General features: G+C 50.2%; 1 protein-coding gene and 2 pseudogenes across 6 annotated transcripts in view; 2 read left to right on the forward strand and 1 right to left on the reverse strand.

The window, feature by feature from the left end:
• Nucleotides 1–20226, reverse strand: part of ITGB3 (integrin subunit beta 3) — a 62819-nt gene extending 42593 nt beyond the window's left edge. For 2 of the 4 annotated variants that reach the window (XM_089316595.1, XM_089316594.1), the window contains exons 1-2: nt 20073–20224; nt 2173–2258 (exon numbers count right to left, since the gene is read on the reverse strand). In XM_089316595.1, coding sequence (XP_089172721.1) covers nt 2173–2258; nt 20073–20151 — 165 coding nt within the window. In that variant the 5' untranslated portion in view covers nt 20152–20224. 4 annotated transcript variants of the gene reach the window in all.
• Nucleotides 12078–14999, forward strand: LOC149121111 (large ribosomal subunit protein uL23 pseudogene; annotated as a pseudogene). Its single transcript, XR_016223555.1, has one exon. The product of XR_016223555.1 is annotated as a large ribosomal subunit protein uL23 pseudogene (transcript).
• A 1091-nt stretch (nt 20227–21317) lies between the features above and the next one.
• LOC127484410 (large ribosomal subunit protein uL6 pseudogene) lies at nt 21318–22010 on the forward strand (annotated as a pseudogene). Its single transcript, XR_016223554.1, has one exon. The product of XR_016223554.1 is annotated as a large ribosomal subunit protein uL6 pseudogene (transcript).
• The last annotated feature ends 3951 nt before the right edge of the window (nt 22011–25961 follow it).

The following is a 25961-nucleotide window of genomic DNA, read 5'->3' on the forward strand; positions in this document are numbered from 1 at the left end:
ATGGTTTCAGTGTGGCTCAGTCCCAGTTGTTGTAGCATTTGGGAAGTAAACCAGTAGATGAGAGCTCTCTCTGGTGTGTGTGTGTGTGTGTGTGTGTCTAAATGACTGCCTCCCAAATGAATAAACAAAAAAAAATTTTTAGTTTTAATAAACATAAAAAGATTCACCTTGGTCACCTATAAATATTCTACATTTGCACCTTCCAGATCTAGCCACATGACCTAAGGGCTTCATCTGGTCGACCTCAGCTACCTGGCCAGTCCCTCTGCTGATCAAGAAAGGTGAGCAGGCTATGTGCAGAGCAGGGGAGGCGGGTAGGACACACCCTCCAAGAACATGGTTTCTTTCTCCCAGACTCTCTGGACCAGAGCTGCCCACACTTTCCTCTTTCTTTGAGTTGGAAGGAGAGGGCAGCGTCCTTTGCGTGCCGGGCTCCTGCTGGGGCACCCAGTCTACTCCAGGTTTCTTCAGGTCACCCAGTCTAGAGGAGGCTCTGGCCCCCTTGGCTCTCTCTTCCTGCAGGACTCATTGCAGAATGGCGACTTCCTTATACAAGAAGCAGCAAAGTCGTGACAGCGACCGAAGGCAGGGGACTTGTAAGGCCACCACAAAACACACGAAACACCGGAGTAAGGGAAAGGGAAAGGGTTTATTGGGGGAAACTCGACAGACCGGAGGGAAGGAGCGAAGAAGGAAAAGAGGGAGAAGGAGAGCATGAGAGAGAGCGAGAGAGAGAGACAGAGAAATTGGAGAAGCTCAAAAGACAGAGAGAGAGACTGAGAGAGCCACGTGTTCAGGAACAGGTCCTCAAACCTTGGGGGGGCGGGGCAGGGAAGTAGGAGCAGCGAATCCCATTAGGGCAGGGGTGGAGCTGACACCGATGGTTGGGCCCTGTGGCCACCCGGCTTCCATAAGCCATGGTGGCCTGCCAGGGCTGGAGCCTAGGATGGTGTCGGGGCGTAGATTGCACCATAGATAAGATTGCACCATTTTACTTAGACACGGCCCAGGAGAAGGGAGGAGGCCACATCACACTTGAGCGGCCCACTGGGCCCAGAGGGGAGGAGACCCTGCGGGGGTGGAGGACAGAAGGACTCATCCATCCCCCACTGCCCACCCCACGGCCCCAGGGAATGTTTCAATTACTAAATGAAGTCAACATGGCCCAGATGTTGGGCAGCTGCCTCTGGAAGCAGTTCCTGCGCTGAGCAGCACGGAGGCCACAGCAGTGCGTGGAGCAGGCCTATCTCGCTGGCCGCCCTCCTCCCAGCTCCCACCCCTCCCCCAGGCTGCCTGGGAGGCTGCCTTTTTAGGAAACTCAGCTGATCAGGAAGAGAAGCAGACAGGGAGAGTAAGAGGCTCAGTTGCAGCAATCATAAAACCAGAGGGCAAGGACATGCTGGGGACAGACAGGACAACTCAGATCGCTGGACAGCTTCCAGGCCAGGAGCCCAGGTCAGCACCTGTGGGAGCCAGCCCAGTGACTCAGCTCCCTAATCACTGGACTCTCTCCAGCCACATCCACCCCTCCCCCACCCGCTCCTGCCAGCTCCAGATTCCTGTCCCAGCCACAAACACAGCCAGGCCCTGAGACACACTCATTCCCGAGGGCCCCAGACACAACAAACCCTCTGTCCAGACACAGCCAACCCTTTCCTGTCACCCTCCCATCCTCACCAACAAGCCCAGTGCCTTCACTCATTGACACCTCGGAGAATAAAATACAAAACCAAGGGACCCAGTCATCAGAGAGAGAGAGGAAGAGCAAAGATCCTTTGACTAAACAGCCCCCAGCACAAGCGTGGGATTCCTCCTTTGTTTGTCTTTTTAAAGTTCTGGTGTAAGAAGTAAGGTCGTCCCCAGCTTCTGTACCTACCTACAGCCCCTTCCTGCCTCGCCTTTGGAGACCCGAGGCCAGCTTCCCTGGCATGATCCACCCAACCAAAAGCAAGCAGGGCCTGGCAAAAGTGCAATGGTCACGGTAAGGCCAGAAGCCCAGAGGCCCAGGCGGGGCTTCGCGGTAGACTCAGGGTGGCCTTCCCAGCAACACCCCCACCGCCCCCACCGCCCTGCATGAATGGGAAGGCACAGTCCAGCTTGCTCAGAGGGGACGAGCGGCCTGTGATTCAGGAGGGAACAGGGGAACGACTGGGCCAGGTGTCTGCTCCTTACCTCATCTGAGCACCAGGCACACATGGGACTCACAGCCAGACACAGCTGGCAGGAACTCACACCTCGTGTGGTACAGATGTTGGGCCCTGCAACACAGAGACACAGGCATTAGCCCCTGATTCAACGAAGCAACCAGGCTGCCCTGTCCTTCCCGGCTTTGCCAAATGCCCATGTTCACAGCTCTCGGGTACACACAAATACCCTAACCACGCCGTAGACATTTACCCAACACCGTCCACTGGGAAGGAAGGAGAATGAGGGATATCGGGTGAAACTCATCCCCACCTTCAATGATGAGACCACAGTGATGACAACTGCTGGACTGAGGCTGAGACCCAGGCCCAGTGATGTCCAGCGTCACATCACAGCTGCGGAGAAGGCTTCCCAGACAACTGGCTTCACACCCACATTGTGCGAATGGAAATCTGAGGCCCGGGGAAACAGCAACGTGTCCTCTCTCCAACTATTCTCAGCCATTCACAGCCACTACACAGGGGCTCCCAGGCCCTGGTACACTAACAGAACACACAGCCTGAATATGGGGGGAAGGCAGTGTCCGTTGGCCTGCTGGGGAAAGCAAGCCTTCTGAAACCTTTCCAAGCTTCCCAACACATTGCTCTTGGAATCCAAGTGTAACATGCTCTGGGGAGTACTACAGAAATGTTTGAAAGAGATGACTGATACAAGCTAGAACGTGGAATCTTGGCATTGGGAGAAAGGCGTGTGGGTGAATTCTGAACACTCTTCTTAGCCACACCATTCACAAGTGAGCAGTCCTCACACTGCCAAAAGGCAGAGACCAGGGGAGGGGAGCATGGGCAGCCAGGGGACCGAAACAGCCCCGAGAGCCCAGGCAGGCAGCAAACGCCAGGCCTGTGCCTGGACAGATGCTGCCATTCTCCTGCTTCCCAGCTCAGTCTCCTGGCCTCAGCCAAGCAAACCCCTGTGCCTGCAGCAATCACAGGGAGGGCTTTGCCGAGAGGAGGAGGAGCCTGAGGGTGGTCCTTTCCTCCCCGTAACACAGTCACCCGAACAGTTCCTTTATCCAGATTCTAAAGGGACTCCTTGCCCCCAGCCGGCAAGACCAGCAAATCTACTTTTGGAGTAACCATCCTGACCAGAGGGTATTCTCCCAGTGTCCCCAAATCTCACCGAGGTAAGCATCTCTCCATCTGTTTCAGTGGGATTGAACTCTCCCTCCCAATACCTGGGCAAAAGCACACTCAGAAAATGACCTACTAGGCCTAGGGGTATCTGGTTTCTGGGGCTATGGACCTTTAACTTTTATTGATTGGGATACTTTGCTTATATTTAACTTGTAGAAAACCAGTAACAATGTACATGGCTCTTGATGAGAATAAGATTCTTCTCCAATCATAATGCAAATGGCTTTCTACCTAGTAGAAAAGGAAACTTCCAGAGGGTAGAATTTATTGTCTTGTAGACCATTAACCAATTTTGTATCCAATAATTAATTTCAGGACTTCTTTGACAAATCAAGCATAACTCTTTGAACTGGTCGCAGCATCCTATTGGTTCTCATTAATTAAGCTCAATAAAATTTTGTGGCACATGTCCATTTTATATTAGTATGGGAATCACTTAGCTGAAAGTTACATTTGAACAACATCCACTCTAGGGCCTCTCCAGGGGAGAGAGGGATGTAGCAGAGAGGGTGTACGCGCAATCAAGAGACTTGGGTGAGTCTCTCAATTCCTCTCAGCCCCCGTTTCTCTGAGTCTCATATTCTTACCATAGTTATTATTTATGTATCTGCCTTAACGACACTGCCATCCAGTAGATTTTAAGCCTCTGAGGCCTTATCTGCCCACCCCGGCCAGCCCCAGTCCTTACCCAAAGGAGATGCTTAGCAACAATGTACTGAAGTGAACTGAAAAGTATTGGACTAGGTTAGTTTTGTTTTGTTTTTAAGCAACTGAACTCATCTCTCAAAATCGCTCATAGAATTCAAAATTAAATATGTAAATGGGTCGCAACAGTTCCTCAGACGATGTAAACTTTGTCTCCCTCTAAATACCAGATTATACGTGAAATTCTTGAAGGACCTCCTGGGAGCCCCATGTTTCTACAGAGCCTTGAGTCTGTCTGTCTTCAAAGGCCTCTCCCAACTCTCAAATGCTGCAAATGGAATGCCACCAAAAGGTCAGGGTATCCTCTGCGGCTCCATGCTCTGATGTGGCTACAACTTGAGCATGCATGTGCAAGGACTGTGGGCTGGGGACCATGACATCAGATCCAGGTCTGGCCCCAAAGCATCAAGGGCGCCTCTGATGTGGGGCTGCCCTCAGCCATGCAGTATCTGTAATGGAGGGAAGGCGGCTGGTGCTGCCAGATCCAGGAAGTTGAATGTTCTACTATGCAAGTCGGATGCTTCTCCGGGTGAGGGCTGCCTGCCTGGTATTTCAGCCTCACAGCTGCTGTCTCCCCAGACAGAGTGGACAGAGCCCCTGCCCTTTATTGCCCTATCAGAACCCTCTAAAAGGAACTCAGCCTGAACTATTTAGGTATGTCCCTCTCTTCTTAAAGATTCTGTGGGTTGCCGGCGCCGCGGCTCACTAGGCTAATCCTCTGCCTTGCGGTGCCGGCACACCGGGTTCTAGTCCCGGTCGGGGCGCCAGATTCTGTCCCGGTTGCCCCTCTTCCAGGCCAGCTCTCTGCTGTGGCCAGGAAGTGCAGAGGAGGATGGCCCAAGTGCTTGGGCCCTGCACCCCATGGGAGACCAGGAGAAGTACCTGGCTCTTGCCATCGGATCAGCGTGGTATGCCGGCCGCAGCGAGCCGGCCACGGTGGCCATTGGAGGGTGAACCAATGGCAAAAGAAGACCTTTCTTTCTGTCTCTCTCTCTCTCACTGTCTACTCTGCCTGTCAAAAAAAAATTAAAAATAAGTAAAATAAATAAATAAAAGATTCTGTGGGTGTTGCCATCGGAGGGTTAATTCTGGACACAAAGGCCATGGATTTTCGCTGGGGGCAAGAGAAACACAAGGAGATTGCAGGGAGAGCTAAAGGACAGAAGAGGATTGTGGGAGGTGTGGGCACTGTCAAATTAATTTTGAAAACTTTTCCCAGACTATCCATTCAGTCATCCATTCATCCTCAAATTAGCATTTCCCGATGAGTCCCTGACTTGTGGCCACAATAGAAAGCCTTGCCAGACACAAAACAAATAACAGCAGGCCCCTCCCAGTGAACCGTTGGCCCAATCCCAAAGCATGAGCTGAGCTGCTGGGATTCGTTCTTGAGGAAGCCATGTCTGGGAAGTCATGGTTACCAAGTCCCCCTAATCCCCTCTTTTTAATGAATCACAGGTGGTTGATTTCGTGATACCCCATGATATCCCCAACCAAGTTCTGCCACCAGGCAGGTTCCCTGGAACGCAGTGGTTGGAAGTGGCTGCGTCATCAGAAGTGTCTAAGCTGGGCCCATGCTGATTCAAGGAGCTGCTTCTCCTAGGCTGCCCCTCCCTCCCGGACAGATGGGAGGAGCCGGGGCCTGCGTCTCGGTCAGTGACAAAGCCTCTGCTCCCGCTCAGCCTCTGGCGAGGATGCCCACTTCCCCTGAATCCTGCAGAAGTGGGAGCCTCAGAACCTCACTGCAAACTGAACGACTCCTACCAGCCTTTTCCTCCCACAGGTCGGCCCGAGCAGGGAAACAAGGTGGACTGGCCCTGTCCACAGTAAGGACTGAATGAGCCAGCCCCTACAAAACCCGTGAGCACAGAGAGCACTCGACAAACGCTGCTGCTGCTGCTCCTGCTGCTATTGTTTTTGCTGTTGCTGTTTTTCTCCTAAGTCTCACGCTGTTGAGGGCAGGTGAACCCTTTGCTGTCTTTGAAGATGCCATGCTAGGTGGAAACAGACTAAAGTAAAATGATCAATCATCACATGTGGAGTAATTAGGAATATTAATGTTTCAAAAAATCGAATTTAGAAGGGGCAGCCAAGAAGAGAAGGCCACTTAGAAAAGACAGACATGGCCAGCCAAGAAGCCTGCCTGGAAAGTAGAAGTAGAAAGCTGTGGTTTGGCACATTCTGACTCACAGAACCAAAAGAGAACAGGGAAAAATGGAGAAAAAAAGGAAACAAGGAAGGGAGTTGGAACGAGTGGAAGTCATAAGGCGTCAATGAAGGTTATTTTGAGGACACGTTGTCCAGTGAGACAGGATGTCATACTGCACACACGGGCCACCCTGACGAGGCCTCGGGACTTCAGAGAGGGAGAAGTGTTGAGCGGGTGGGAAGGCCAATCTGTACTGCAAACACCATGGACGTCTCACGTGCTATCTGCAGTTTCAGCCTGCGTCCTCCACCCGGCCATGGACTTGAACTGGTCAAACCCCAGTTAGGTGCATGGGGACACTGGGTGACTCAACCTGCACCTAATCCTTCCATTGCAGCCACCCGGATAAGTGAGTCATCGAAAAACAAAACATCTCACACTAACTGTCCTGGGTGCATAAGTAGTTTCTCTACTCCAAGTTACTAAGAAAGTTTATTTTATTTTTGCTCCTTCCTTAAAGATAGCACAGGCTCAGTAACACAAGGGAAGGGAAGAAGAGATAGGAAGATAGAGTTCGAGTTCAAGGTAACAAACATCCCTGCATTCTAAGCAAAAAGCTCCAGTAAGCATTGCCCAAAGCAGTGGGGAATCCAAATTACCGTATTTCACCAAATCTAGGGCTATGGATGAAGGCTATCTCCTGAGTTCAGAGATTTTAAACTGCTATTTTAAGAAGTACATTAGAGGGGCCGGCGCTGTGGCACCGTGGGTAAAGCCACTGCCTGCAGTGCCAGCATCCCACATGGGCGCCGGTTTGAGTCCCAGCTGCGCCACTTCTGACCCAGCTCTCTGCTCTGGCCTGGGAAAGTAGTAGAAGATGGCCCAAGTCCTTGAGCCCCTGCACCCACATAGAAGACCTGGAAGAAATTCCTGGCTCCTGACTTCAGATTGGCCCAGCTCAGGCCGTTGCGGCCAACTGGGGAATGAACCAGAGGATGGAAGACCTCTCTCTCTGCCTCTCTTTCTCTGTGTAACTCTCTTTCAAGTAAACAAATAAATCTAAAGAAGGAGAAGGAGAAGAATATCAGGATTCATTTTAGCAGTTAAGAAGTCTGATTCATGGGGCCAGCATTGTGGCACAGTGGATAAAGCCACTGCCTGCAATGCCAGCATCCCATATGGGAGCCAGTTCGAGTCTTGGATGCTCCATTTCCTAGTCAGCTCCCTGGTAATGACCTAGGAAAAGTAGCAGGAGATGCTCCAAGTGTTTGGACACCTGCCACCCATATGGGAGAACTGGATGAAGTTCCCGGCTCCTGGCTTCAGCTTGGCCCACCCCCGGCTATTGCAGCCAGCAGATGGAAGATATCTACCTCTATCTCTATCTCAAATAAATAAATAAATAAATATATTTTTAAAAAATAAAAACAAGAAGTCTGCATCCCATAGAGTTCCTGAGTTCAATTCCTGACTCTGGCTCCTGACTTCAGCTTCTTGTTAATGTAGACCCTAGGAGGCAGCTGTGATAGTTCAAGTAATTGGATTCCTGCCACCCCTGTGAGAGACCTGTACTGAGTTCCCAGCTCCCCGTTTCAGCCTTAGCTGGGGCCATTGCAGGCATCTGAGGAGGGAACCAGCAGATGGAAACTCTTTCTCCCCTTCTATCAAATTAATTAATTAATTAAGAGTGCATCAGAGCCGATTAACTAATAGTATCTAACACTGAAAAACATTCATGTGTAGTTTTTCTTTACCAGTATTAAAATGCGTTATGAGTTGAATTGTTTTTCCAAAAAAGATATGTTGAAATCCTATCTCCTAATACCTGTGACTGTGACCTTGTTTGGAAATAGAATCTTTGCAGATGAGGTCACCGGAGTGGGCACAAATCCAATCTGACCAGAGTCCTTATAAGAGGAAGACAGCACATTGAGGGAATGCCGCGTGATGACGGAGGCAGAGACTGGAAGGAAGCAGCCCAGAGCCAAGGAACACCAAGGCTCGCCAGTCTCCGCCAGAAGCCAGGAAGAGGCGAGGAAGGATTTGAACCAGGCTCCAAGGCACTGCGACCCTGCTGACAGGCTGACTTCAGATTTCCAGCTCCAGAAGAAGAAATTTCTGTTGTTTGAAGCTGAGTTTGTGCAGCCTTGTTCCAGCAGCCCTAAGAAATGAATACAATGTGGATTTGCACTTCCTCCTCATAGATGACGTGATCTTTGAGGACTTTGTGTGACTGAAAAAAAGCCAGCCTAGAATGAAAACGTTGCTATGTTAATCCAGCTGTGGATAAGGTGGGAAAGTGGCTACTTTAGCTTTACAGCTGTCTGCCCACACATATCAATGGTGTAAGCATTCATTTGGTCACTCAACAAGTAGTGAGCACTCACGCGCCTAAGCCAGGCACTCTCCTGGAGACACACGGAGGATCTAAACCACGCCTCTGCTTTTGAGAAGTAAGGAGAAGCAAACCATACCCAGCTCGACAGAATGACTTCACTGCTCGATGAAAGAAAGTAGGATAACAAAAGAGCACGCACTGAGGGGAGAAAGTCTCCACCAGTGAAGTGGCCAAGGAGGATCTCTTTGAGGAGCTGACATAAAAGGAGGTCAGGGCTGAGCCATGGGAAGACCCAGGGAATGAGAATTACAGAAAGAACCACACCAAGGGCTAGATGGACCTCACGCTGTTAAAGAAACAGCAGGAGAAAAGGGGGAGGAGGCAGAGAGGAGGTCGAAGAAGCAATTAAGCACCAGAACACTAGAAAGCCATCAGCCACCGCAGGGAGTGTGGCTTTCATTCTCCACGTGGAGGGAAGCCACTGGAGGAGTCTGAGCTGCAGTGAGCAGAACAGGCTTATCCTGGCCACTAAAGGGAGGACACAGAGGAAGCAAGAAAGGGAAGAGACCGATTAGAAAGTCACTAAGGCAATTCAGGCAGCAGATGGCAGTGGTTTGGGTTTGGATCGTGGTAGTGTCGAAAGGGTAGTCATCATCAAGCTATATTCCAAGGACCTGCTGAGGATTTGGGCCTGAGCAAGAGTATCCCCCTTGGACAAAGTTTCGATGCACTAACCACTGGCCATATCCTTTCACCGACCCTTCAGCCAGTAGGCCCTGCCCTTATAAGTGAGGCCAGATCATGTCTGGTCCCATGAATTAGGTAGCCGAGTGCTGAAGACTGCATACAGCCCATCCTCGGGGTGGGGGTGGAGGGCACCCTCCCTATGGTTGTGGTCTACAATTAACACCCAGCGCCTGGGAAACTTGGAAAGACCGGAGCAGTAAAACAACGCATATGGTGGATATGGTAGGGAAAACGCTCGGGGCCAGCCGGGAATCTACCACCACATTCTAAGCACTGGGCAGAGGACTCCGCCACAGCCCTTGATCTCTCGGGCGCCTCTCTGAGTCTACGTCACAGTCCTGTTCAGGAATGTATAACTGCTCCCCGTGTTTCACAGGTTGAACCCAGCCACATCATACTTCCTGGCAGCGAATCCTCTAGACAGCCTTAGCATCCCAGGGCACAAGTCCTCTTAAACTATGCCCAAGCAGCCACTTCTTCCTAATGGCCTGATATTTGATTGAAAGGCTGCATTTCAGAGGAGTTTTGGAAAATTTTTGTTAGTGCCAGCCCCACCTCTCGTCTGACTCATTCTGTACACACAAGAGGCAGCCCTGTACCAAGCACTATTTGAGACCAGACCAGTAGCACCCTGGAGGTGACCTCCTTGGCATCCGGCTGTCCAGGCCTGGGCCTTTCTCCCCAGCTCCTGTGGACAGCAGGCAGTGCAGGCTGCCACTGCCAGCCTGTCTTGGTGAGAACGCAAACTGGTTCACTTGTTTTCCAGGACAATCTGGCAACTCCTCCTAAAATTTTAAACAGTCATGCCTTTCGATCCATCAACTTTAGTTCAAGAACTTTAGAATGGAAACACTTGAATGAACCTGAAACATCACGTTCACAGAAATAAACACTTGAATAAAGGTGCATAATAAATGAATAAGGATATATCTCCTGTAGTCGGATTTGTGGTAGCAAATAATTGGGAATAACCTCAATGTCTTCCAGCAGGAAAGGGTTAAGTCACCGCTGATACAGCCATATAAGGGTATGCCTTCTGGCTAGCACTGTTAACTCTTAGGATAAACAATGGAAAGCCACAAACCAACATAAACAGATGCCTAGGGTATATCACTAAGTGACAATGAGCCTATTGTGGATGATCCCATTTCAGAAATACAATGATGACCAATAAGTACATATACCGGTGCCACAGCTCAATAGGCTAATCCTCCGCCTGCAGCGCCGGCACACCAGGTTCTAGTCACGGTCGGGGTGCCGGATTCTGTCCCGGTCACTCGTCTTCCTGTCCAGCTCTCTGCTGTGGCCCAGGAAGGCAATGGAGGATGGCCCAAGTCCTTGGGAGACCAGGAAAAGCACCTGGCTCCTGGCTTCGGATCAGCGCGGTGAGCCGATCACAGTGCGCCAGCTGCAGCGGCCATTGGGGGGTGAACCAACGGAAAAAAGAAGACCTTTCTCATTGTCTCTCTCTCTCTCACTGTCCACTCTGCCTGTCAAAAAAAAAAAAAAAAAGTACATATATGGTCATATACATAAGGGGAAAAACTCTGAAGTAACTGTCAATGATGGACTTTAAGAATGAGACCAGGGGTCTGCGCTGTGGCACAGTGGGCTAACGCCCTGGCCTGAAGCGCAGGCATCACATCTGGCTGCTCCACTTCCAATCAGCTCTCTGCTATGGCCTGGGAAAGCAGTGGAAGATGGCCCACGTACTTGGGCCCCTGCACCCGTGTGGGAGACCCGGAAGAAGCTCCTGGCTCCTGGCTTCGGATCGGAGCAGCAACAGCCATTGCAGCCAATTGGGGAGTGAACCAGTGGATGGAAGACCTCTCTCTCTGTCTCTGCCTCTCCTCTCTCTGTGTAACTCTGCCTTTCAAATAAATAAATAAATCTTAAAAAAAAAAAAAAAGAATGAGACCAAAAGGAACTTGCATTTTCATTATTATTATACTTTTTTTTACAAGCCTAATTATTTTTTAGAAGCTAAAAGGGAACTGAAGATTGCTTTAAATGACTTCCTTTATGCTTCCCTTTCTACATGCGCAAGCACTTAAATGTGAGCTCCCCAGAGCCTGCTGGGTTTTCTACAAACTGCACCTTCAGCATCAAACCCCGGAGTCTCCTGTCGTCCCCAAGCTTGGCAGCAACACAAGACTAGACCACAAGGGGCTGGATGGACAAGCAGATGCTGGCCACACAGTTCAGCTAGGAGGAAAAAGTCAAAGATATCAATTGTACCACATGGTAACTATAGCTAGTAACATGGTACCATCCACTGGAAAGCTGCTAAGAGAGTAGATTTTAAGTGTTCTCACTTCACAGAAGTACGTGAGGCAACGCACAAGTTACTCAGCTTGATTTAGCATTTCATAATGTGCACATATTTCAAAACATCACATTGTGCACCACAAATTTAAAGATACTTTTAAAAAATTCATGGAAAGTGGAATTAAAAGATACTGAAGTGTAGGCATTTGGCCTAGCAGTAAAGATGCTGGGTAAGATTTCACTGTCAGGGATGGTGTCGTAGCACAGCATGTTATGCTGCTGCCTGCAATACCAGTATCTGACATGGATGCCGGTTCGAGTCCTGACTGTTGCAATTCTGATCCAGCTCCCTGCTAATGCACCTGGGAAATCAGGTGAAGATGGTTCCAGGACCCCTGCATTCATATGGGAGACCCAGATGAAGCTCCTGGCTCCTGGCTTCAGCTTGGCCCAGCCATGGCTGTTGGGGCCATTTGGGGAGTAAACCAGTGGATGGAAGATCTCTCTCTCTGTATCTCTTCCTCTCTCTTTCTATGTAACTCTTTTTTTTTTTTTTTTTTTTTTTACAGGCAGAGTGGACAGTGAGAGAGAGAGACAGAAAGAAAGGTCTTCCTTTTGCTGTTGGTTCACCCTCCAATGACCACCGCGGCCGGCGCACCGCGCTGATCCGATGGCGGGAGCCAGGTACTTATCCTGGTCTCCCATGGGGTGCAGGGCCCAAGCACTTGAGCCATCCTCCACTGAAATCCCTGGCCACAGCAGAGAGCTGGCATGGAAGAGGGGCAACCGGGACAGAATCCAGTGCCCCAACCGGGACTCTTTCAAATAAATAAAATAAATCTTTTTTTCAAAAAAAAAGATGCCAATGTCCCATATCATAGTGCCTGGATTTGAGTCACAGCTCTGGCTTTCCTATGGCAGACGCTGGGATAATAACTTAAGTGGGTGCATGGGTTCCTGCCACCATGTGGGAGACCTGGATATAGTTCCCCACTCCTGGCTTTAGCGTGGCCCAGCTCCAGCTATTGTGGACACTTGGGGGAGTGAGGCAGTGACAGGAGCTCAGTCTCTCTTTCCCTCTCTGTTGTTCTGCCTCTCCAATTAAAATTTATGTTTAAAAAAAGGCAATGAGGGCCGGCGCCGCAGCTCAATAGGCTAATCCTCCACCTAGCGGCGCCAGCACACCGGGTTCTAGTCCCGGTCGGGGCGCCGGATTCTGTCCCAGTTGCCCCTCTTCCAGGCCAGCTCTCTGCTGTGGCCCGGGAAGGCAGTGGAGGATGGCCCAAGTGCTTGGGCCCTGCACCCAATGGGAGACCAGGAGAAACACCTGGCTCCTGCCTTCGGATCAGCACAGTGCGCCAGCCGTGGCAGCCATCGGAGGGTGAACCAACGGCAAAGGAAGACTTTTCTCTCTGTCTCTCTCTCTCACTATCCACTCTGCCTGTCCAAAAAAAAAAAAAAAAAAAAAAGGCAATGAGCATTTTCCATAAACTTATTGAAGAACCTTCATATATACAATTTTATGTCAACTTTAATAATATTAATTGGGGCTAGCACTGTGGCATAGTTGGCTAAGCCTCCACCTGTGGTGCCAGCATCCCATATGGTCGCTGGTTCATGTCCTGGCTGCTCCTCTTCAGATCCAGCAGCTTATGGCCAGGGAAAACAGTGGAAGATGGCCCAAGTACTTGGGCCCCCGCACCTGCGTGGGAGACCCAGAGGAAGATCCTGGCTCCTGGCTTCAGATTAGCTCAGCTCTGGCCATTGTGGCCATTTGGGGAGTGAACCAGCAGATAGAAGATCTTTCTCTGTCTCTCCTTCTCTCTGTAACTCTGACTCTAAATAAATAAATAAAATCTTTTAAAAATTAATAATAATAATTAATAAAAGAGGGGGAAAAAAGGGGAGAAGCAGCAGCTTTGTCCAGGCCACACCCACAGGCTCCAGGAGCTGCCCGGGGCACTGCATGTTCTGGTCACAACTTGTGGAAGTCCCAGGAAGGACACCACACTCCTTCTGCCTCTGGAAATTGGTCAGACACAGCCCTCTTTCAGACAATTCGGCACAGAGGAGCTGAAGTGGGAGGCTGAAGTGGGAGTTCAGAACCACAGACCCAGGTTTTCTCTCTCCAAGAATTCCATTAGCAAAAAGACTTAGGCATGACCTCAGGGAGTTCTAAATTAGCCACTGAGGTGCCTTCTGCCAAGACTCTAGAACGCTCTTGTAGAGCAAAACTTGTCAGACTTGATTTTTACAGCAGCACCTCCCTTTTCTTCCCAAAGAAATTCTGACATGGGATGTCAAGTTATTAGTTAAAGGAGAAACTTCCCCAGTGAAGGGGGAGGAAGACAGAAGCAGACAGAGGTTTCTCATTCATACTTTGCTTTGTCCACCTTGCAACCCCTGAGCCACCAACAGACCGAGGCCCAGAGGTAGGACAAGTTGTCCAAGCCAGTCAGCGAGCTGATGGAAAGCTGGAGGAGCTGTGAGCTGGATGTAGGCGTCTCAACTTCAGACCACAGCTCTTTTCACTTAAGGGTTTGTTGTTGTTGTTGTTTTTATATGCATGTAACAGAAATTTAGGTAGACACACACACGAGAATTATAGTTGCACGGGGAAATATCTGAGTAGAACACAGAGTTGCTGGATGCTGCAGGGGACCAGCAATTTTGCTCCCCATTGTTTGAGTTCCTTAGGATGAGCCCTGTACTACCTCAGTCTTTCTCTGCCTGAATACCTGAACACCTTCACTAACGGAATCAGGTAACAAGGAAAGAGTCTTTTTTTATGGGAACATGACAGAAAACCAGAATAGAAGACTTCTCGTGAGTTCTTTTTTCAGAGATGCTACCACAAATTTTAAAAGGTAGAACCCTTTTCACCAAGATGGCGCCGAAGGTGAAGAAGGAAGCTCCTGCCCCTCCTAAAATCGAAGCCAAAGCGAAGGCCTTGAAGGCCAAGAAGGCAGTGCTGAAAGGCGTCCACAGCCACAAGAAGAAGAAGATCTGCACGTCCCCCACCTTCCGGCGACCCAAGACACTGCGCCTCCGACGGCAGCCCAGATACCCTCAGAAGAGCACCCCCAGGAGAAACAAGCTTGACCACTATGCCATCATCAAGTTCCCCCTGACCACAGAGTCGGCCATGAAGAAGAGAGAAGACAACAACACACTGGTGTTCATTGTGGATGTCAAGGCCAACAAGCACCAGACCAACCCAGCTGTGAAGAAACTCTATGACATTGATGTGGCCAAAGTCAACCCCCTGATCAGCCCTGACGGAGAGAAGAAGGCGTGTGCGCTGGCTCCTGACTATGATGCTCTGGACGGTGCCAACAAAACTGGGATCATCTGAACGGAGTCCGGCTGGCTAATTCTAAATATACGTTTTTTCACCATAAAAAAAAAAAAAAAAAAAGTAGAACCGCCCTAGGTTTACTTAACAGCCTGTGGCTCCAAGGATTGTGACACAGCGCATGTGGCCACAAAACAGTCGTTGCCCTTAGGACAAAGAATAACAAAAGTGTTGATTGCTGCAAAATCCTGTCCAATATTCTTTAGTCTGTAACTAGTAAACATGTGGAAATCGAATGACCTATCTGCGGCCCAAATGCATCTGTCCAAGCAGAAAGCACAGAAGTAGAAGCTGGACATCACCTCCGCGGCTCACTGGATCCGGCCCCCTGCTTTCTGTCTCAACACCAGAGGGAGACTGAACAGGCCTCAGGTAACCTCTTAGAGTTCCTGGTATAGCAGCAATCACAAATGCACTGTGCTAAGAGAAGAAACCAGACTTGAAAGCCCACATGCTTCCTGGTTTCATTTATGTGCATGCTACAAAACAGAAAGGAAACGATCAGTGTTTGCCAGGGCGGAGGGGTGGGGATAGGGAATCAATGACAAAGGAACTGGACAGAAGTTCCTGGGATCATGGAACTCCCTGTATCCTTACCATGGTGGCACTTACCTGACTCTGTGTTTGTCAAAACTCAAAGAGCTGCACACCTAGCAAGGCTGGCTGTGACTGCACGTTACACCTCGGTACTCCCACCTTTAAAAACCGAGGTTCTGAAACACTGCATGAGAGAAGGGCAGATCTGATCACCTTTGCTGCAGAGTCGCACGTCTCAATAAAGGCCAGCAGTTTAAAGGCAGCAATGGGCAGGTGCCCTAAGCAGTGTCACTTCCCTGCTCCTATATTTACTCCCACAAGTGGCCTGAGCTCCAGCGGGCACAAGGATCTTCCTGTTGCAGAAGGGCCAGGGCTGGGGAGAAGGGAGACGAGGCGAAGGGTGAGGCAGCACGGCAGCTCTGTGGGCAGCAGCGAGGGCTGGGCTAAGCCAAGCGGTTTCCCCCCGAAGCTGCTCCGTCACTCCCGCAGCTCATTATCTGTCTGCTGGTTCAGGAGTGGTGCTTCCTGTGGGCACGCTTCTCCGGCTATTCCTGCCAACAAGGGCAGGAGGCTTCCTGGTGCTGGGCGGGGATGATAACCAGAGAGCCTGAGTGGGGTGGGAGGTGTGAAGGATTCCCTGGTAGGACATTCTAGAGTCATTCCAGCTCCCCCTCCTCCCAGTGTTGCCTCCTTGGCCCAGCTCAGGGTCTCCCCAGGAGGCCTCTGCCACTCCTCACCTTTGGCCTCACACAAGTCTGAGGAGAGTGAGGTGGTCTTGGTGGATGTTTGGAAGGGACACTTCCCAGAGGCTCCTTGAGTTTGCAGCACCCTCAGGACAGAAGTCCAAATGCCCAGAGCACTCATGGTCTCCTCTGCACTTTAATCCTCACAGCCAGCACTGTGGAGCAGTAGGTTATGCCTCTGCCTGTGGTGCTGGCATCCAATATGGGCGCCTGTTCGAGTCCCACCTGCTCCACTTCTAATCCAGTCCCCTACTAATGGCCCGGGGAAGCAGTGGAGGATGGTCCAAGTCCTTGGGCTCCTGCACCTACATGGGAGACCTGGAAGAAGCTTCTGGCTCCTGGCTTTGGATCGGCGCAGTTCCAGCCATTACGGCCATTTGGGGAGTGAACAAGCAGATGGAGGATCTCTCTCTCTCTCTCTCTCTCTGTAACTCTGCCTCTTAAATAAATAAATCTTTTAAAAAATCATAATCATAACCGCCCCACACACCATGCCCAGCTGGAGCGCTTGAACTTTCATGAGTGAACACAACTATTGGGTTTCTTAACGTGAGAGACCTCACCTCTGAGGCCTTTTCACAGCATCCCACAGATATTGATTCTGTGGCCAATGGGCCAGGCACTGGGCCTAGGGTGTTGTACAAAACAGACTTGGGAGGTCTGGCGCTGCGGCACAGCAGGTATAGCTGCCACCTGCAGTACCAGCATCCCGTATGGGTGCCAGTTAGAGTCCTGGCTGTTCCACTTCCAATCCAGCTCTCTGCTATGGCCTGGGAAAGCAGTAGAAGATGACCCATGTCCTTGGGCCCCTGCACCCACGTGGGAAACTCGGAGGAAGCTCTTGGTTCCTGGCTTCAGATCATCCCACCTCCAGCCATTGTGGCCAACTGGGGAGTGAACCAGTGGATGGAAGATCTCTCTCTCTCTGCCTCTCTCTCTCTTTCTTTCTCTGTCTCTCTGTCTCTCCTTCTCTCTGTGTGTAACTCTTTCAAGTAAAATAAATAAACATTTTTAAAAAATACAGACTTGGCCCCTCCTCATGGAAACTGTGGCCTCATGGACACCTTTTACCTTCCTCTCCTCCCAGACCCGGCACTTGAGGTTTTCTCACGGGTACAGCAACTGTCCAGACCTCTCTAGCACGCTGCTCCGAGACTTCTTCTGTGAAACCTTGCTGGGTTAGAGAGGCTGAGATGTGCCATACCACCAAATAGTTGAAATAAAAGGCCCCTCCGCACATAGGTGTGGGGAAAGGGACTCCATCAGTCTCAGTCTGGGAGCCTGCATTGTGCACACCCACGAGGCAGTCACCTCTCTTCCCTGCGATACCTACTAACACCACAGACAGGAAGAATAATGAAGAGTAGTTGCCATCTATTGAGTACTTATTTCATGCTGTTGTCACTTTTTAAAATTTTTATCCATTTCATTTATTGGAAAAGCAGAGAGACAGACAGAGATTCCCCATCTGCTGGTTCTCTCCCCAGACAGATGCCGGCATCAACCAGAGCTGGGCCAGACTGAAGCCAGGAGCCCAGAACTAAACTCTTCCGAGTGGGTGGTAGGGACCCAAAATACTTGAGCTGCCACCTGCTGTCTCCCAGGACGCACATTAGCAGGAAGCTGGGATGGGAAGCAGAGCAGAGACCTGAAGCCAGTCTCTTTGATATGGGGTGTGGACGTCTCAACAGCACCTTAACCACTGGGCCAAATGCACGTGGTCACAGTGAGTCCCTACAGCCATGGAAGGATTGATTTCTCCACTTCACAGGTGAGGAAACAGGATCCAAGAGATTAGGTCACACAGCCAGTAAAAGGCAAGGCCAAGAATCAAACCTGCACCCTCCTGGCCTTAAACCGGGTCCCTTTCCGCAGCCGGCAAACCTCTCTCCCGGGATTCCCGCAGCGCGCTTCAGCTACAGAGTTTCCAAGAAGTAAACTCCAGCAGAGAAATCAGCACCTACCTCACAACCAATCAGCCTGCAGTTACTGTCTAACTACAGGGAAGCCACAAACTCCAACGCTTTTCAGGTGAACCTAAAAAGACAGCCTCTGTACATAAACCAAAAACTCAATTCGATCCTCAAACCTCTTCTCCCAGCACGAGATGCTCCTACCCTAGGACAGCCTCTCTGCGCCACCCCCACCCAGCTCTCTGTGTGTCCCCTCACCCTGTGTGCCCCTCCAAACAACTTTTCTACACTCCTACCCCCTGCCTCCACGGGGATCTGATGACACCTGGATCCCTGCAAACCAGCACTGGGGTGGGGGATATAAAGGTAACAGAAACTGCTTTCCCTGGGCCCTCTTTCCCCAGAAGCCTGACCATAGAGGCCCTGCTGTTAAGCACTCCTCCACCCTGCCCCTCAGAGAGAGTCCTGGGCTAGCCCCGCACAGCCCATCCTGGAATCACCCCAATGGCACAACGGATTCTTGAGTGGATCTCCCAAAGGCTCTTGAACACAGACCCGGTTGTGCCAACGCAGTGGTCTCCCACAGGGGTCATGACAACTGGGTGAATCAGACCAACACCAGACAGAGGTGGGGAAGACACCGAAGAGACATCAAAGTAGCATAAGCCTTCGTCTTCACCAGCCCTGAGCCAAGGGCGGCGCCAGGTCACTTCTATGGTGCTGCATCACTTCAAACTGTCAGAAAGGAACGCTTGTACTCACTGTTCACAAAATATGGCTGGAAGCAAGCATTCTCTGTGCAGGAGACAGCCGAGTCGCCCCTGGATCCCAACCCCTCACCAACAGCCAGCAGCACCTGCCCCAGGCTCTACCATCTCCCAGGCAGGACCTGAGCACCCTCATCTCTGGGCCATGGCCATCAGCTGCTCAGGGCAGTACAAGCCCTCCACCGACCTGGGTGGTCCCTCTCAGCAGCAACTGAAAGATGATGGAGACATCCTTGCCCCGACCAGAGGCACACTGACACACACACTGACGTCTACACATATTTGGAAGACTTGAAGGCAGTCATCAAAGCATTTCTGAATAGTTTATCTTTGAAATCAACTTACCCATAAATCTTACCCTTTAAAAAAAAAAAAAAAAAACCTTCTGCAGGACCTACATTGTACATCATTGAAGAACAGGTGTGCACTCTGCAGAAGCGGGGCCAGAGTCCCCATCCCCGAGCCCCCACTAGGCAAGATCACCAAGGGATCCAGAGGCGCCACGGGCAGCACCCCAGGACTGGGCTCGCCCTCTCCCTTCGGCCCCGTCCCACACCCCGGAGGCCCAACGCTGACCGCCCTGGCAGCTGTGACGGCGCGCCCAGCAGGAGAGACAAAGCCAGGGGTCCACGCCAGCCCAGGGGACCCTCTGTCGTTGGCGATGTTTCGGGTGCAGAAGCAGAAGCAGCGCTGACACCCAAGGACTGTGGAAAGAGCCCTCGTGCTGCTCCAAAACGCTCCCGGCGGGGGGCCAGCGACTGAAAACACACGGGACAAGGGTGACACCCGGAGAAAGGAAATGTCCAGCAACCCAAGAAGCCGCGCGCCTCCGCTCTCACGGAGAGGTCACAGCCACATCGCTCCGCCTAGGCGCGGGCACAGCCGCGGGAAGCCCCAGCTCGCCTCAGCCACCCGGGTCTTGCAGTCCTGCGTCGCCGGGACCCCACCCCCGCGACGCGCGCAGCCGGGGCTGAACTCGCGGGGCTCGGAGATGCGCACTCCGCGCCACAAACCCGGGCCACCGGGGAAAGCGCTCACGCGGGTCGAGGGCTGCAGCATCCCAAGGGGGCCGCCCCCGGCACCCGGCGCCTCTCAGCCCTGCGACCGCGGGGCCAGCTCCCAGCCCCTGAGGCCCGCGTCGGGACCACCGCGCGCCCCGGCTGCCCGGCTCCCGGCGTGCGCGGCTGGCGGCGGCGCAGGAGCCTCACTCACCTCCGACGCCGACGCCCGCCAGCGCCCCCAGCGCCAGGACAGCGGCCCAGAGCGGCCGGGGCCGCGCGCGCGCTCGCATCTCGTCCGCCGCCCGCCCCACAGTGAGCAGCGGCGCCCGCGGCAACTTTTCCCGCAGCGGGAGGGGAGGGGACGCGGTGGGTGGGACGCGACGGGGCGGGCCGCCGCCTCGCGCTTCCTCCCTAGGCCCCTCTCGGCACCCTGCGCGCCCGGGGCGGTGGGCAGCCGCGGCTCCTCTTCCCCGAGCCGGCCGGGCGTCCGGGTGCCAGGGTCCGCGCCTGGGCGCTCGGTGGCTTGAAAAGGCGGGGAGCCGGGAGCAGCTTTGCGGACCCCTTTGGGGCTGTGGCCTCAGAGACACCCACGCGGCTTTCCCTGGAGCCCTGGGGCGTTTCCCCGGCGTCATTCATTCGCACTGCCGTGCGCTTGATGGACAACCCTCTGTTGAATGCCTTCTGCGGGCTGGTTCGGGTTTTCTCGGGTGAGTTCGGTTTCCGGTAGACTGTGACCCTCTTGAGGACAGGGCGGCCCCTCGCAGCTGCCTGGGCCATGGCAGGGCCGTGAAGGGCTGCGCAGAGCTGGTGTCCCTCTTGGCCGCACCCGCAGGCTTTGGAGTTTTGTCTTTTTCTCAAAGGCCTCTTGCATACCCCCCACACACACACACTCAGCCCCCCCCCCCTTTTCCCAAGCCTAGAAACTTCTGGAAGCTCAGAGGGACAAAATACTATGGCTGTGAGCAGCAGGCCCCCAGGAAGTGGCTAGGACGTGCAGCCTGTAGCGTGGGTAGACATGATTATAATTTTTTTAAAAAAGCCAAGGGCTGTGAGACACAGCAAGACAAATGGCACATGATCTCACTCATTCGTGGGATCTAAAACCGGCGATCCCGTACAAGCTTGGGGTAGAATGGTGTTTGCCAGAAGCAGGGAAGAGTGGGAGGGAGAGACAAAGAAAGGTTGATAAGAGAACCAAGTTCTTGTGTTCTGTTGCTCAACAGGGTGACTACGGATAATGATAACGCAACACAAACATATTTCCAAAGAGCCGGAGGCAGGGGTTTTGAATGTTCCCGTCATAAGAAATGGTGTTTGCAGAGATAGATATGCTTACCCTGATTTGAACATCACACAATGTACACAGGTATCAAATTACCACAAAGTACCCCAAAAATACGGAGGTGCTTCCAAAAAGTTCATGGAACAATTGAAAGATAAGCTTGGGCTTTTTGCCACATCTACTGCGAGAATGAAGACCATTCTCAGCAATCAGACGGTCGACATCCCAGAAAATGTCGACATCAGTCTGAAGGGGCGCACAGTCATTGTGAAGGGGCCCTGAGGAACCCTGCGGAGGGACTTCAATCACATCAATGTGGAACTCAGTCTCCTGGGAAAGAAAAAGAAGAGGCTCCGGGTTGACAAATGGTGGGGAGATAGAAAGGAACTGGCAACTGTTCGCACGATCTGTAGTCACGTACAGAATATGATCAAGGGGGTTACACTGGGCTTCCGTTACAAGATGAGGTCAGTGTATGCTCACTTCCCCATCAACGTGGTTATTCAAGAGAATGGGTCTCTTGTTGAAATTAGAAATTTCTTGGGTGAAAAGTACATCCGAAGGGTTCGGATGAGGCCAGGTGTTGCCTGTTCAGTGTCTCAAGCCCAGAAAGATGAATTAGTGCTTGAAGGAAATGACATTGAACTTGTTTCAAATTCAGCTGCTTTGATTCAGCAGGCAACAACAGTTAAAAATAAAGATATCAGAAAATTTTTGGATGGTATCTATGTCTCTGAAAAAGGAACAGTTCAACAGGCTGATGAATAAGACCTAAAAGTTATCCGGCTGCAGAAACAAGAACCCAGATTGTGTCTTGTGGTATTTTAATAATGCAATAAAAGATTATTGATTTGAAAAAAAAAAAAAGATAAGCTTGGGGCCAGCTTTGTGGCATAGCTGATAAAGCCACCACCTGCAATGCCAGCAGCCCATGTGGGCATCCGTTGCAGTCCCAGCTGCTCCACTTCTGGTCCAGCTCCCTGCGAATGGCCTGGGGAAAGTGTCTGGGCCCTGCCACCCACCTGGAGATGGAAGAGAGTTCCTGCCTTCTGCCTTCTGCCTTCTGCCTGGCCACTGCAGCCATCTGGGAAGTGAACCAGTGGATGGAAGATCTCTCTCTCTCTCTCTCTCTCTCTCTGTGTGTGTGTGTATATATATATATATATATATCGCTCTGTGTCTTTCCCTCTCTCTCTGAAACTCTGAATTTCAAATAAACAAATTTTTTTAAAAAAAAAAGCTTATTTTGATGAAAAGAACTGAAATCCATATGAGGAGTGTTCAGAAAATTGATGGAAAATGTGTACTATAAAAAAAAATCTGTGCATGGACTTCAAAACAATTTTGCACCAAAATAAACTTACCTTTCTCTAAAAGGCAGAGAGAAAGAACCCCTTTTAATTTGATATTTATGAACTTTTTGAGTATTCTTATATGTATAATTTTTATGTGTTGATTAAAAATTGAAAAATAGATAAAATTAAGAACAAGGACTGAGACATCCGTGCAGAGGGGACCTGAAAATCTCAAGCTCCTAGGCTTCCCTAGAGGATTTCAGACTCCTCCTGGGCTTCCTTGGGGCCTGACAGCTGGCCCTGACCCACCTCTCCAGCCCCATCTCCCACCACAGCCCAAGAAGGTACTTGTCATTCCCAAATGCTCCATGCTTTCCCGTCTGACTAATCTTCCTTCCTTTTTCCACTGGGAAAATTCCACCTATCTTTCAAAACATGCCAGGCGTCATTTCTTCCATGCACTTTTGTCTGCCACTGCCCCCCTCCTCCGGCCCTGCCCTCTGCAGAGATGGGCGCTTCTTTCTCAGGCTCGAAAACACTAGGAGACACCTTAATAGCAGCACACATCAGCAAGAAGTGCCACCAGCGATTCCCCAGGGACCAGGAGACGAGCCAGCCTGCAAAGGAGAGCTGGGCTCTCCAGCCACGTGGAGGCTCTAGGCCAGCAGCCACTTCAGCGGTGTGGTCAGTGTCCTGGAGCAAAATTCAAGCCACATAGCCCGGTTGCATCTCTGCCTAGGTATTTCCCCATTGGCTGACTGCCCTTATCCATATCCAGTCTCCAGCCACCTAGATGTCTCCTCAGCCCAGCCCTATTGGCACCAACAACCGGGGGTGGGCGCTGGCCCCAGCAAACTCTCCCATCCCAGCCCAGGCCCCAGCAGCGTAGCCCCAGGCTGTGCAAGTGAGGCCGGCGGAGCTCCCAGCCCAGGAAAGGGAAAGGGCCGCTCCGCTGAACTTAGCTAGCAACTGCTGGTTGTGTTCATATCCACCCTCTTTTTATTTGTTCCATCTATTCAGTTGCTGGTTCTCCTTTTCTGCTTTCTTTTGGAATAATCTCTTTTCTCCCCACTACTGACTTTTTAAAATTTATTTATTTTTTATTTTGAAAGAGAGAGAGAGAGAGAGATCTTCCATCCTCTGGTTCACTCCCCAGATGGCCACCATGGCTGGAGCTGGGCCAGGCCCAAGCCACAAGCCACAAGCTTCATCCGGGTCTCTCACATAAGTGGCAAGGACCCAAACACTTGGACCATTTTCTACTGTTTTTCCCAGGCACATTAGAAAGGAGCAGGACTGGAAGTGGAGCAGTCAGGACACGAACTAGCATACCTGCAGGTTGCACATAAGGCAGCTAAACCCACTATGCCACAACACTGGCCCCTGCTAACTTTCTTGATATAGCTCCTCTTTGTGGGGTGTTATGTGTGTGTGTGCGTGTGTGTGTGCATACACACGCTCTAGAGATTACAATATGCACCCTTAATTTATCATACATAGTTTACCTTGAATTATTCTTGTACAATTTCATGTAAATTATAAGAACCTTATAACTGTATAAATCCATTTACAGAATCCTATTTTCTATGCTGTTATCATATATTTTACTTCTAAGCACGTAGCAATTCACAAAATAATATGTTTTTTTGCTTCAGTAGTTGCCGCCTAAGTGAATGAACACAGGGGACTAGTGGTGGCCTTTTAGGTTCCGCCAAGTGTTTCCCTCTTCTGTGCTCTGCTCCGTGTCCCGCGGCTCTGGGTCTCCATCCGGCTCCATTGCTCTTTAGCCTGAGCTACTACCTAGCACGAATCTTGAACGAAGTCACCAAAAACAAATAGGATCAACTTTCATTTGCCTCACTCTCATTTTCAACTGGGTTTCCTAAATGTTTGTTTCTTTTTATGAATGACTAGGTTTCTAGGCTGATAAGATTATTGCTTCTTTCAGAACTTGAATGATGCTGCTTAACCATTGGCTGGCCTCCATGGCTGCTGATGAGAAGTCTGACTCCATTTATATTCTTGTTCCCCTGTCTTCTCCGTCTGGCTTTTTTTTTTTTTTTAACTTTTTATTTTTAAATCATTTACACTTAGAAAAAGTTGCAAAATACTAAGAGAGTCCATTTTTGGTTTTCACCTGGCTTCCCCTGATGTCTTGTATTACCACATCATAATGGCCAAACACAGGAAGTTACATTGTTACAGCACTGTTAACTAATCCAATACAGAATCTGAATTTTTCCAGTTTTCCCACTAATGTATTTTTCTGGTCCAGGCTCCAAGCTCCCATATTGAATTAGCCACCAAGCTTCCTTAGTCCCCTTCAATCCAGGACATTTCCCCAGTATTTCCTGCTCTTTGCTCCCTTTGACACTTCAGTGAAGTCTAGGCCGGTTACTCTGTAGTACGTCCCTTAGTCTGTGTTTGATGCTTTTTATCACTGCACTGAAGGATTTGGGACAAGAATACCACAGGAATGATGCTGTGCCCTCTCTGGGAGTCCTGTCTGTGGGCACACAATGTCAGTGTGTCTCATTATTTAAAAGGTTTGCTTTGACCACCTGGTTGAGGTGTTGTTGTCTGCCATGTTTATTAACCATAAAGCTGCCATTTTTATCTTTGTAACTAATACAAATTTCATGGGAAGTTACTTTAATTCTAGGTAAACATTCTGCTTTCATAATTTCACTCCGTCATCCATTAATGGTTTATTATTGTGGTGTTTGGTTAATAGTGATTTTCTATTTCCTTTTTTCCTTCTATAGCTGTTAATTGATATTATCCAGTAAAGAAAACTATCCTTTTGTCTTCCATTTTTTAAAATTTATTTATGGAAGTATGAACTCATGGGTAGATTTACTCCATGAGTTATGATCCAATATTTCCATTTTGTTACTCACATCCCAGACTTTTCTCCATTTAAGTTTTTTCTTTATTTTTGATTTTTAGCATCTTGACTATAAATTGACTAGGTGTTGTTTTCTTTACATTTATCCTGCTTGGGGCTTGACGAGACTCTTTGATATGTAAGTGATTTATTTTTTCCCCCAAAATAGAACACGTCCAGCCATCATTTCCTCAGGACTATTTTCTCTGTCCCTCCCTGCTGAAACTCCTTTATATATATCTAAGACTACTTGATATTGCCCACAGACTGCTAAGGCTCAGCTCACTTCTTTACCATTTTTTTTTTCTGTCTTTCGGATTTAATAGTCTGTTGATTTCAAGTCTCCTAACTCTTTCTTCCACAGTCTCTACTATTCTGTTAAGTCTACCAGGGGAATTTTGACCTCAGACACTGTGCTTTTTAAGTTCTACAATTTCCATTTGATTCTCTTTTATAGTCAATTTCTCAGCTGAGATTCCTCATCTCTAAAACCACTATGTCTACATTTTCCTATAAGTCCTTCAACATGTTTACAACAGTTGCCTAAAAGTTCCAGTTTGCTCATTCTGATTCATCTAATGGTCTGCTTCTCTTGATTGCCTTTAAAAAAAAAAAAAAAAAGTATGGTAATATGAA

Source organism: Oryctolagus cuniculus, chromosome 17 (assembly GCF_051225735.1).
Source record: "Oryctolagus cuniculus isolate XC-2025 breed Fujian yellow rabbit chromosome 17, ASM5122573v1, whole genome shotgun sequence".
NCBI classification, from domain to species: Eukaryota; Metazoa; Chordata; class Mammalia; order Lagomorpha; family Leporidae; genus Oryctolagus; species Oryctolagus cuniculus.